The sequence below is a fragment of the Notolepis coatsorum genome (genome assembly GCF_963971535.1).
Source record: "Notolepis coatsorum genome assembly, chromosome: 11".
NCBI classification, from domain to species: Eukaryota; Metazoa; Chordata; class Actinopteri; order Aulopiformes; family Paralepididae; genus Notolepis; species Notolepis coatsorum.
In genome coordinates, this window is record NC_140175.1 from 63,647,742 (window position 1) to 63,661,919 (window position 14,178).

At 40.8% G+C, this 14,178-nt stretch overlaps 1 protein-coding gene across 2 annotated transcripts in view; it reads left to right on the forward strand.

Annotated features, from left to right (window-relative positions):
- Positions 1-14,178, forward strand: part of vldlr (very low density lipoprotein receptor) — a 159,848-nt gene that overhangs the window by 80,884 nt on the left and 64,786 nt on the right. For both annotated transcript variants that reach the window (XM_084324036.1, XM_084324035.1), the window contains exons 4-9: positions 1,060-1,182; positions 2,807-3,015; positions 6,994-7,156; positions 8,853-8,975; positions 11,743-11,865; positions 12,917-13,036. In XM_084324036.1, the coding sequence (XP_084180162.1) occupies positions 1,060-1,182; positions 2,807-3,015; positions 6,994-7,156; positions 8,853-8,975; positions 11,743-11,865; positions 12,917-13,036 (861 nt within the window). The remainder of the gene's footprint in view (positions 1-1,059; positions 1,183-2,806; positions 3,016-6,993; positions 7,157-8,852; positions 8,976-11,742; positions 11,866-12,916; positions 13,037-14,178) is intronic.

The window sequence follows — 14,178 nt, forward strand, 5'->3', positions numbered from 1 at the left end:
CACGGAGGACGCCATCTCATCAGCACTACATTCTGCCCTCTCCCATCTGGATGAGAGCAATACCCATGTGAGAATGCAGTTTATCAACTTCAGCTCAGCATTCAACACCATCATCCCCTCCAAACTTGGTGACCTTGTGGGAAACCAAGGACCTCAACATTAACACCTCTGTCTGCAACCAGATACTTGACTTCCTAACTAACAGATCCCAGGATAGACGATCTCACCTCCTCACCCTGAACACTGGTGTCCCACAAGGCTCTGGCCTGAGCCCCCTTTTCTACTCTCTCTCTTCACCCACAATTGCACTCCTATACATAGCACCAATTTTTCTCTAGATACTATACTATATCTGTACATACTGTATACCTTACCTACTCTTACTAGTTACGCTGCTGGCCAGTATGACTTACTACCATGGTGCCTTTATACATGTATCACTGTACAACTCTGTACATACATCTGATTAGCACTATTACTCAGTAGTACTAATTTATATATTTTATACCCATTTTAATCACCTGTATTATTGTATATTACCATTGCACTTTACTGTTACGGGTTAGGGTTTGCACTCTGGTTGGATGCCAAACATATGTTCACTGTACTGTATGATGGCAATACATTTGAATATAATCTAAAATGGGAGGGAGAGAGAGAGCAATACAGATAGACTCGTCTCAATTCCATTTGATGTAGCTGGACATACCTGGATCATTAAGCTTAAGGCATCGCCATCGATTCCTCTAATGCACCACATTAGTTTTAACAACGTACGCTTGTTTTCTGACTGTCTGAATCAACACCTGACTCCGTGTTCCATTCAACTGCTCCGCTAACTGAACTGTGTGCCATTAATTCTCATTGGGATGAGATGGATCTATTATGAGCAACCCTCACACATTTAATGACTGACCACATTTCGATCTCATCCAAGGCCCTCTCCTCATCTGGATGAGACTTTTTGTTTTAATTTGATGTGTATTGAAGACTCTCTTTCTGGTGTGTGTGGTTGCGGACGTGTATTGAAGACCCTCTTTCTGGTGTGTGTGGTTGCAGACATGCGGACGTGTCGTGTAAATGAGTTCAGCTGTGGCGCAGGCTCCACCCAGTGCATCCCTCTCTTCTGGAAGTGTGACGGAGAGAAGGACTGTGACAATGGAGAAGATGAGGTCAACTGTGGTGAGTGTGCACACACACACACACGCATACACGAATACATGCATTGATACAAATGCCTTACCTTGGTGCGGCTGGGTAGCGCAGTGGACTAAGCACTCGCCTACCACCACAGAGACGCTGGGATCGAATCCAGCTGTCGGTGGTACCTCTGGCTTAGTCAGTCGTCTCTACTAACACAATTGGCAGTGTTAGCGGGTGGGAAGCCGGTGGGGTACCGTATGTATCCTGGTCGTTGCAAACTGCGACTCCTACTGGTCGCAGGGAGGGGATCTGGGGGATATAGCGTGAACCTCCACACACGTTACGTTCCCCCAGTGAAACTCCTTGCTGTTAGGTGAAAAGAAGCGGCTGGTGACGCCACATGTATCTGAGGAGACGCGACAGTGGGGCAATGTGCGCAATGACCGGGAAGGGAATTGGCATTACGACTAAATTGGGATAATAAAAAGAAAATAACTTAAATATACTTGAGTGCTTACATTTTAGGTAGTCTATAGTCTCTGGATTTGGATTCCATTACATGTCAAATAAATTGGTCTCCTTTTTTACTGCAGTAAATGTGTCCTGTGGCTGCAGTGTTGACTCACACCAGAGTTACCCTAACTCCTCCCCCCGGTTCCCACACCATGCAGTACCGTACCCATACAGCAAGGAGTAGCACATATAATTACTTCTAATTACAAGTCAAGACCTGTGTTCCCAACCCATAGACATGCACACTCACTCATAATGGAGTCAATTCATTTCAGACCATAATACAATGTTAGCAAAACGACCTACATGTATCTATGTCCCTAACCTGCCTAACCTAATGTATGAGTCTGCAGTCTCTCTGCAGTGTCTTCACTGAGCGGGAGATCCACTACTAGCCATGTTAGCTGGAAAACTAGCTAAGGTAGCCAGCATGTTAACTATTCCATATTACGTATATTATATTTGGCATCAATACATTTTACGTTTTGGCTGGATAACGGTCCAGTACGAGAGATCTGGGAAGGCAAAGGCATGTAAATTCTCCCCAAGTATTTACACAAACAACCTCTGCATTTAGATATTGACGGGGCAAAGCCTTAATGTGGTTATTTCTAACAAACTATATTTAGCCCAATGCAATCGTGGATCATTTGTAATTTCAGTGCATAACGAGCCACAACGTTAATATTTCCTTCAGTCACTTCAGCAATAAGGTAATTTTCTACACACAGGGATGAACCTCCAGAGCAGAGACTGTCCACAATTCTTTCATTACACCTGAGTGAGGGATAAAAAAAAGTTCTTCAGACACACCCCTTATGAGAGTCGCCTAGAATTAACAATTAGGCCCTAACTGATAATTGACATGTATGTGTTCCTTATGTTTTCCACTAATACATTGGAAGTAAATTTCTTTTGCTGATCCAATGACTCAAAACCGTGATCAGAAACCGTGGGTTTTGTGATCCGTTGCTCCCCTACTGAGGTGTGGCCAGCAATGGCAACTCCGCCCCTATCCTCATTCAACTCCAACCCACAACTCTATTATTATTATTATTTATTTGTTTTACTTTCAATGCAGTACTTTCACGTTTAGAGTAATATTTTACGAGGGTATTTTCTACTTCGACTTACAGTTACTTCTTTTCAGGTAACATCACATGCGCGCCTAACGAGTTCACATGCGCTAGCGGGCGTTGCATCAGTCGCAACTTTGTGTGTAACGGAGAGGACGACTGTGGAGATGGCTCCGATGAGCTGGAATGTTCTCCATCATCCTGCGGGCCCAGCGAGTTCCAGTGTGGCAACGCCACCTGTATCCCCGCCAACTGGGTCTGTGATGACGACGTAGACTGCCAGGTATGCGAGGGAAGGGATTAATGGATGGATGGGTGAATAGAAATGGAGTGAGTGGTAGGGGCGTAACAGTACATTCATTCCTACCATACCGTTTGGTATAGGACGTTTGGTACAGGACGATCAATGCATATATGAACTGAATTAATAGTCTAATTAAAACTTAAATGTGCTGAACTTAAACTCGGATCAACTCTGAGGTCCCCCTGGTGACCTAACTTTTGCAAAGAACCGGATGTTGTCGGAGCCATCCTAGCAACTGAATTTAGCATTTAACAGACCAGCTTCACAGAGCCATCCTAGCTAGGGTTGGGTACCATTTCACATTTTAACCGGTACCCACCTTTTTTCTGTACTTTACTCTGTATACTGTAATAACAAAACATTTATTTCTTAACTGGCGCCCAGAAAAGTGGCAATTTTTTAAACTTGAACTTGAGGACTGCATACTTTTTTTGAAAAGCGTATCTTTATACTTTATACTTATAGCAGTATAGTCTATTTTGAAATATAACATTCTGGAGTTTCTGATACAATAAAGAAAGATCACTTTTAGTGCTAATGAAATAAAGTAACATAGGTCTGAACTTGAGTTGTAGAAAAACGTGTTACTCACTTCTTTCTATAGTAGTTGCAATATCCAAAAGTATATTTCCAAAGAAATTGGTATGAGCTGGAAAACAACCTGGGTCCATAGCCTGAAGTCCTAATGTAGTACATGTCCAAAATACATCCAGAAATGAGTAGGGGTGTAACGATTCGACCTCACTTCGATTCGGATTCTTCAGGCAACGATTCAATGAATCATGAACCACGATTCGAATAATTTTCGATACATTTTCTCAGTTAATTCCCCCAAAAATTTTGAATACACAAATGTGGCTGGGGGGACTGATTCACTCGGCATGAATGGACTAAAGGTCAATAAAAACAATACACACACAAAAAAAACATAAAAAAAATATATATATATATATATAACATTTTCTTTATTTTTTTTAAATATTTTGATTAATTTCGATTATATATTCAAATCGATGCATTGGAAAGCTACACTCATTGGTTACAACCCTGTCCATCATTTTCGAGATCAACAAATGATTGACGGAGCTAGAGCATCAGGAGTCGGGAGTGGTATTCGAAAAAACTGTAAGTCTGCTAAAGACTTTGGCACAAGCCTTGCATATCGGCATGTAACTCGAGAACCGCCGAACAGTTGAAACGGCAATCGACAGGCAACAGATAGGGCTTTAATTTGATTTATATATTGTATTAAAGAATATGCACACCCGAGCCGCTAGAGCAGGGGTTCCCAAAGGGGTCGCGAGCCGCCGTGGGGAGGTCGCCAGATGATTTTTTTATTTTTTTTTTTATTTGCAGTCAGGCCACTGAACTTAGAAGCAGGCCAGGCCAGTGTTTCTAGTTGCAGCAGCGCAATAGTTAGATAACCTAGGTGGGGAACAACCAGGAGATCACTGCAACTCACACAAGTTGGAGAACTATCTCTCTCTCTCTCTCTCTCTCTTGCTCTCACACACACAAAGGGAGCCGCATGTGATTGGCGGAGGCGGGACCTTTACAAAAAAACGTTGTTGCTAATCATTGACACATGCTAGCCTGTAATAATCCCCCCCAGAAAAATCTACTTTGCATTTGATATATTGCAAATATATGCCATCACACACACTTTTAAAGGGTTAGAATTATAAAATGAGTTTCAAGTTTCTTTAATAGTTGTCATACAGAAGTACAGAATACTTTTATACAAAATGCTTCTTTCTGTTTTGTATAAATGTGGTGTTATGATCAGGGCTGAAGTTGAATAAAAGATTGTATTTTTTTCAATCTGACATTACAAAAAAACAGAAAATCCATCAAAATCAGTGTTGTTGCTAATCATACATATGCTAGCCTGTTTTTTAACAATTTGCGATGCCATCACAAACACTGGCATTTAAAGGGTACAAATAAGAAAAATCCCTGCACCAGAATGCAGGAAATGAAGTCTTTGTAACAAAATGTCCTGGTGGGGGACCCCCCGCTTAAAAAGTGGGGGGCTATATTTTGCACTATTTCCTGGCCTGAATGATTTCCCCAGTCCGGCCCTGGTTAAAAGCCTCCAATGCTTATTAGTGTGTGTGCATTTGAACGTTTGCATGTTTCAACCATACAAAGAATTTAAACTTTTTTTTTCTTCTTTTTTCTCTCTCCTATAATAGTGGGGGTCGCGGCTCTCTGACACCGTTATTTGGGTGTTGCGGCCTGAAAAGTTTGGGAACCCCTGCGCTAGAGGTCGCCAAAATGGCGTCGGGCGCCGGCGGGCAAATCGTCCGTTCGTATACGGACCGTTGCGTACCTCGTTTCAAACGGCGTCATCCAAATGTGGATATCACTGGTACAAGGAAAAAACGGTTGAAACGCAGCTCCCCATGAGTGCAGTTGAAAGCAGCTCCCCATGGCATTTAAGCAGCCTTTCCCTGCTAATTCGGATTGGAAAAAGAAATAACAAATGCCATAGGTGTATTTATTGCAACGGATCAGCAACCATCTGTAGAGAATGCTTGTTTTAAACATGTGTTACTTGTACATGATTGAACCCCTGAAAATTCTCCTAAAACTACATACCCAAGTAAATGGAAGATTGCTCCACTTCTCCACACTTTGGGATCTAGAGACCTCTATGGACCTCAGGGAATGTATTCCCAGTGTCAGAAATATTGTCTGTTACTATGCTTGAGTAAATTGTAATGAACCAAAGGAGAATATAATTTTCTTACATTTTTTTTTTTTTATCTTTGATGGTGAATAACACCATGCTAACATTGACCAGACATGAAATGTTCAGCATGTTCTTGAGATCAAGTGTATAAAAAAAGTAAGTAAATTAATAAAGGGCAGATGATTTACAGGGGGATTTGTAGATACAGTACTGAATTTTGCTATCCGGACACATTGAAATATGAATATAGAATATCAGGCCCAGGCCTATCAATGACCTTATTATGGCCAAGTCATACATCTATGGATCGGGCCAAATCTCCTCTTTCCAATGGCAGTTCAATCTGGATTTAGTACCACCAGGCGCCCGTTACAGAGCAGCAAAGACTGTGAATGAGATCAGATTGAGACCCGTTTCTTTTCTAGACTGAAAGGTAAAGAAACGATCTACATTGTATTTTATGGCAATAACGTTCAGGTTTTCAAAAATAACGTTTTTCGCAAAGAATATTATCAGCAGCTTTCACGGAGGCTGGTGTGAGCTGGGTACACTACCCAGGGGTTAAATATGTATGTAGCCGATATATAACAAATACATTTTAATCGTATCTCCTGTGCTGGCATAAGCACTACCATAGCGTGGAGTGGAGAGATAACACCAAATACATATAATTCATGGACATATGCTAAAAAGCTATTTATAATTTTTGGCAGATAAAAAATCTCTGGCTGGTAGTTATTTTTTTAATTTATTTTTTTAGCTACAGGCATGGATACATTGTATGTAATGATAAACAATGTCATAGTAATGAGCGGGTGTTATATTATTTCAAGATAATAAAGTAGCGATAATGAGTCATAGATAAAAAGCAGTAATGGCATGTAGGTTACTCAAACTACTCATGTACAGTAGGCATCCACACTGCACAGCATTTATAGACATAAATAAACGTCATGGCTCATCTCCTACTCTAGGTATTCAGGTGTCAAAGAGGCAACTACCCACATGACCTGAGGATACTAGTAAAACATTTAGAAATATTAAATTGCTAATGAAATCAATTATTTATTTTTCTGGTAAATTAATAGTTTAGATTAATCAATAACAATATAATCATTAGTGACACCTCTAAACTGTACACCTACAAACACAAAACGAGTTAAAGATGGGGGCGATCTCTAGTGGTGAAGTAAAAATTTGGCTGATATGGTAGTTTTTAAACGAACGCAAACACACACGCGCTCTCTCTCCCTCCTCTCCAGGACCAGTCGGATGAGGCTCCTTTGCGGTGCGGCCGTCACCCCACCCCCCCTGCCAAGTGCTCCACCACCGAGACCCTGTGCGGCTCAGGAGAGTGTATCCACAGGAAGTGGAGGTGTGACGGAGACCCAGACTGTAAGGATGGCAGCGACGAGGCCAACTGTCGTAAGTCGAAGATATGATACAACTATGGAGGGAGGGAACACGGTACAAGGATGGATGGATACGAGAAGGCTTCTGCTGACGTGCACCAGCTCAGTGGTGATGGGTTCCGGTTCTGTAGCCATTGTGACATCATGACAAGCAGAGGGGGGAAAGTACATGTTGTGAGACCTTTAGATTTGCCCCGCAACTGTAAAGCGCATTACAAATAGAATCTGTTACGAAGGATCAGATTAAACCGAATATATATATTTATTGATTGATATATATTTCATAATATTTGTATATCGTTTGATATCCCTTGTGTATTCTTTGTACATATACACGGAATATCCCTTTAACCTAGTACAGACCATAATATTTCGTTCTCCTATTGGACAGCGGTCCCTTAGGCGCCGCTGCCATACCCCCAAGGTCTGGTTCAAAGTCACCGCTAAGACATGTCTGTACATGCCTGGTTTTGCCCAGGAATACGAGACAGAAATAAGGTTGGCACTAGATTATTCACCGTACGTATAAATACGTCGCAGGTGGATACAGCAGTAGTCTTGTCTTATCCTAATACGTTCGTTCAACATATCGTTCGTTCCTTACTAGTAAAGCCTTCATCACGAGTCAACGACCAAGTGAAGTGAGCAACCGCGCATCTAAATAGAGCACTTATAACCGCGTGCGAATAGGATAGTAAAGTGTCAGAGCTTAGTGGAATAACGTCAAGTTCGACCTAGTTAATGTGAAGTACCGCGCACCGGAGAATCTACACTGGTGAATGCAGAGCCCTTTCCAGCTGGATTATTGCTTTGGTCCTGTGGATGTTGGAGCGGAGGAGAATAGTCTACCACCCACTACTGTGTGGGATTTACCCGTGAGGAACATCACTCGAGCCCGTCTCTTGGAGAGGCTGGCCGGCTTTCACCTATGCTGCACGCATACTGGGATTACAGCTGCTGCTTTCGTCCAGATCAAGGGAGTAATATACCGCCTCCCATAGCAGGAGCTTATTGAGTCCCCGTTGATCCAGACTTTGCATTCGAACATTTCCTCCCCCTGCTGGCTTACAACCGGTGGGAACCCCTACTAGTATCTCCCGCTACCTTACCAGAGTACCATAGATATAATTCCTAAGATTCAGGTTGTATTATTATCTCCTGCGTAATATGAGAATGGACATACGTTATTGATTTGCTTACGCACATTCCTTTGCCTTATAAGCGCAACCTAAGTAAGGTATATTATGTACTATCGTTGCTGCTAATAAATAATCTTAAACCCAGTTTTGTGTGGAACCGTGTCATTGTGGAGGTGTTCTCATCATATACCTGTGTACTGTATGGCCAGTAGTAATGTACATAAGACAGTAGTGGTTTAATGATACCATACTTATTAATACAGTCAGGGAATTGTACCCCTCAGTTACAGAATCTATTATTATTATTATTACAGAGGAATTGGGGGTTCCTCACACGGCTAACACAAAAGCTTATCTATTACACTGGTTCTCGAAGTGGGGTCCAGGCAATATGGGGAATCGTTTTAATTTCACTTGGGTTTTCTTCAGAGAGAGAGTGTATAATGGTATCGGACAGTTAAGCAATTCTGAATAAAATGATGGGGGTCCTTGACCTATTACGTATCAAGTTGGGGGTCCTTGCCATGAAAAAGTTTGAGAAGCACTAATCTAATGTAACTGTGTGTTTAGCTGTACGCTCCTGCAGACCAGACCAGTTTAAGTGTCAGGACGGTAACTGTATCCATGGCAGCAGACAGTGTAACGGCCTTAGAGACTGCTCCGATGGCTCCGATGAGGTCAACTGCAAAAACCGTAAGTGGTCTGTCTGTTTAGACATGATCTAAAGTGTGAGTGTGTGGTTGGTGTACAGTATGTTTAGATAATATAAATTTTCCTGTGTGTTGCATTGTTTTTACAGGATATGGGGTTGTCCCAACACTGATAACATGTTAAATACCGTACTTTTCGCACTATAAGCCGCACCTGACTATAAACCGCAGCAGCTAAATTGAATGGTGTGTACATATATAAGCCGCACTGGACTATAAGCCGCATGTGTTTTAATGTTTAATTACCATATGTAAGGAGTGGACCCTGCGGCTTAATTTGACTCAACACGGGAAACCTCACCCGGCCCGGACATGGAAAGGATTGACAGATTGATTGCTCTTTCTCGATTCTGTGGGTGGTGGTGCATGGCCGTTCTTATATTGAGCTTTAAGTTCCCACCTCTACAGAGAATGACTCCCACATCTACAAAGAATGACTCCCACCTATACAGAGAATGACTCCCATTGGGACACAATACTGTCGGACAAATAACAAGAATTAACTCATTTGTATTAAGTTTAGCAAATAAGGGAACAGATAAATAACATTTCAATGCAGTAAAAAAAGCAATATTTAGATTTTCGGGTTTTGTCCACATATAAGCCGCACCGTTATATAAGCCGCAGGGTCGAAAAATGGGGGGGGAAAAGCCGCGGCTTATAGTCCGAAAAGTACGGTATATATATATATATATGTGACCCGGCACAGTCTAACCCGTCTTGTTAAGGAGCTCATGATTCCTCAGAAAACCCCAAAATGTCGCACAATTCAGAAATGGGTCGATATTGCCAATTTTGAGTGCTTTGAAGTGTTCTCTGTCTCCTTATTTGCAAAACATAATACGACTTGTAAATATGTTAAAGGGGAACTATCTTATAAATGGCCTTTTTCAGTGTTTAGCATTGTTTCCTAGCTATGTGGACTTATATTAATATGATCTATGTCTCTAATTCTCATATTGGCGCATTCTTCCAATTCTCCTCTCACAATATTCACCCTCACTGAACTGAGTCATCTGAAAATGTGCTGATTTGTGATGTCAGAGAGACACCGCTGCATGATAATGTTCAGGCGAGGCAGTGGTTTACCATTGTGGTTGGAGCCCAGGCTCAAAACGGCTTAAGATCTTGAGGTAGAAAAATGCTGTTTTTGAGGACTTGATTAGAAATACAAAACAATGAATTAAAAAAAATAAAAAATTACAGAGGTGTTCCATAAACTCACAGGAATTGTGTAAACGTGCCCAAATAGTGAAAGAAATAGTAAAATAGTTCCCCTTTAATTATTGTTAGATTGTCCAACAGTATTATTTTCCTCACTATGTGAAAAAAACGACAGTTGCGTCGGAGGGGAGTGGCTACCGGCTAAGTACTTTCTGTCTCTGGAGTCGCACAGAAATCCATTCAGAGTACTTTGTTGGCGGTGTGAAAATATGCAGAGAAACATTATCTTTGGAACCGTTTGTGTAACTTAAATTGTATCTGAATTGGGAGATGATCTTCTCAACAATTGAAAGTGTATAGAATAATCTACTCCAGTACGCGCTCCGCAAGTCTAAGCTTGCGCATAACTGAGTATAGAGAGAGGGCTCTATAGCAGAGGTCCCCAACCGTCTGGTCGCAGACGGGTACCTGGCCGTGGATCATTTGGTATCGGGCTGCAACGAAAGAATAAAGTTGTTTAAACTGAAAATAATCTATCTAGACATACACCATCCACACACGCATATAATCTAGACATGCACCATCCACACACACATCATGTAGACTTACACCATCCACACACACAAACATATCATGTAGACATACACCATTCACATATAGACGCTATGTGACCATGACCAGCACTTGTGAGCTGTCGAATCGCGCAAATCACACAGATATTTTTTTTTCTTTTCACACATTGTGTGTGTGTAGTAGTTGATTGTGTCTGTGTTTATGTGGTGTGTACAGTGTGTCTCTAAACGACCTTTGTGTTTTTAGGTTGTGTACACATGTATAACGTCTCAATGTTGATGTCTGCGAGTCGTTTTTACAAACTAATGCCTTTACATTCACCTCAGGCTGTACTGAGACAGACAGAGCTGTATACTATAATCTGTGTAACATCTGTTAGAAGCAGCAGTCTTCCTCCTCTCCTTTCCTGAGTCAGATTATCTTTGCTCCAGTAAAGCCAAAGGAACAACTCTGCTTTTGAAATTTTTCTTTGAGGAAATAGTTTGTTGAGCTGCAATACGACTCACTGGTAGATTCCAAATACCACACTTATTAACTCTAGACCTTTTATCTGCTCCTTGTAAATGAAATAATGAGGGAATAACACTTTGTCCCAATTTCTTTTGAAAAAGGGGGAGGCACACTTAGAGAAAAATACACATTATATAGCGTGTGTGGGTCTGAGTACAAGCATGTCCAGTATGTGTAATTTTATCAATATACTCCACACTTATATATACATATACACACATACGGTATGTGTGTATATGTATATATAAGTGTGGAGTATATTGATTAAATTACACATACTGGACATGCTTGTACTCAGACCCACACACGCTATATAATGTGTATTTTTCTCTCTCCACAGTTAAGTGACTATGCATGTGTGTCTCTCCTCAGTGACTGTCTCTCTCTCTCCTCTCAGTGTGTCTCTTCAGTGTCCCTCTCTCTCCCCCAGTGACTTGGTGTCTCTCCTCAGTGTCTCAATGTATCTCTCTCCTCAGTGTCTCAATGTCTCTCTCTCTCCCCAGTGACTCAGTGTCACGGCCCTGACAGGTTCAAGTGTCGCAGTGGAGAGTGTATAGAGATGAATAAAGTCTGCAACAAGGCCCGGGACTGTCCCGACTGGAGCGACGAACCCATCAAAGAATGCAGTGAGTAATCTGGTAAACCCAGGAAACGTCAGTACTTACTAGGGGTGTAACGGTACACAAAAAACACGGTTTGGTACGTACCTCTGTTTTGAAGTCAGGGTTTGGTACGGGTTTTCCGTACAGTGGGGGAAAGTTTGGCTTTCCATGTTCCACTCAGGGGTGATGTAGTGTGCAGTAACTAATTGTACTTTTAGGGCTGTCAACGAATATTCTATATTGAAATTAATAATTGATTTTATATTATATTATATTATATTATAATATATTATATATATATTATTATTATTATTATTATTATAATAAAAAAAAATTATATTAGATTGTGAAAAAAACGTTGGTGGTTAACATACCGTTGTATTTGTTCGGTACACAGCCGTCACTGAACCTAAGGTCCAGTACTGAAACGGTTCGGTACGGATACGTGTACCTTTACACCCCTAGTACTTACTGTTTTCCAATCCAATAACTAAAGCCTCACTGAGACATTGTAAACCCAGGAAATGTCAGTACCTACTGTAAAATCAATAGCTGACAGGAAATAAACTTGGGTCGAAACTGTTCCTTAGCAATGCAATTCCACTGAAAAAGGTTATAGTGACCAGTACTGACCAGTTGCTATTATAACACCGTCATTAAAACGGTCATTGGGAGGGTTAATGTACCGTCCTACTAATAGAAATAAAATGTTATTGGTTTTCATTGTGCCTGCTGTAAACATAACCAAACATCAATAGAATCATTAACATAAACATTAGTAATTGTCAATACAGTCTCTTCCCTTCCTCCTCCTTCTCCTCCTCCTAAGGGGTCTATTTAAAGGAAAATTCAACAAGTAGTACATAGGCGGTTTGTTTTTCTTTTTAAAACCCAGCCTGAGTGGAACATGATAAATGCTCTCACTGCCCTGCAGGCATCTTTATTGTACTCTACAAACGCATTGAAACACGACTGGACATTTAAGACTGAAGTTACTTTTAATTATTTTGTTTTGTTATATGTATAACCAGTCTTTATGAAGTACAGTAGCAGACATCCCTGTGTGTCTCCTCAGATCTAAACGAGTGTCTTCTGAATAACGGCGGCTGCTCACACATCTGCAGAGACATGGTGATTGGCTATGAGTGTGACTGCATGCCGGGACTGCAGCTCATCGACCGCAAGACCTGCGGAGGTACAGTATGGGAGGCTGTGATGTAGTGCATGCTGGGAATGCGCAGGGCTTGTTGTTTTACCTCTGCTTACCAGGCGGGTCACACTGATTTGCGTTTTTTGTTGTGAAGACGGAAACGAGTCAGGAGTGGTTATTGGCCAAATGGGAATGATTGAATGAATGAGTGAATAGTTTATTTCGAACAAGAAATATATAAACAAGAGAGATAAAATACACAGATTTTCTATGAAAAGAAAAACAAATAAAATAAGTTAAATAATAAACAAAACAGTCTTTTGAAATAGTGAGAAGCAATATGCTTATCGGGTCCTACCCCTTATTGCAATATACCCTTAACAAATTTTCAAAACACTGTTACATTTTCTTCCAACAGAATAATGTTCAAACTAAATCACTTGTCCATCAATCAAGTTAATATATTATAATTACTGTTGATAAATAATAGTTATTTTACAATCAGTTATTTTACAGGCTACTGTCCATCCAATAATTCTTAGAAATGTGCCGTTATTCTTATTATTATTTTCATTTGTATTATCCCTGTGACTCAACAAACTGCTAACGCTACTCTGAATAAAAATATATTCTCGTCGTCGATATCCAGCCTAAGACTTTTCTGCTTGGTAGAACTTTGATTATAATGTCTCAATATACATTTTCTCAGCTACTTTTGATTCACTGATGCAATTATGTCATTATGACGACACAGCAGAAAGCTGCAAACATCTGGTTTAGCTTACGCCTCCGTTTCAATGCAAAAATAGGATGCGTCTGGTGTAAGAGCTGAAATGCAACGTAACACATTGGCAATGCAACAATGCGTCAGGCGTATCATGACAGATTCTCTCATTCGAAATGAGTAAATTTCTGTCAGAGTAACTCATTCATCACAATCATATGTGACATGTGTAAAATTCAGGTATGACGGATTTTTTTCGACCACTTGTTCACTGTTCTTTGACGATTATGGATTTTTTGGTGAAGTGCCCCTTTTCAGCAAAGCTGCCAAAGCTTTTCAGCAAAGCTGCCAATAAGTCTGCTGATATCGGTGCATCATCGCTATTTAGGAAGTCTTCAAGAATCTATGTGCATACAGCCAACATTCACATGGGTCAAATAAATGATGGATTATACCTTTTTCC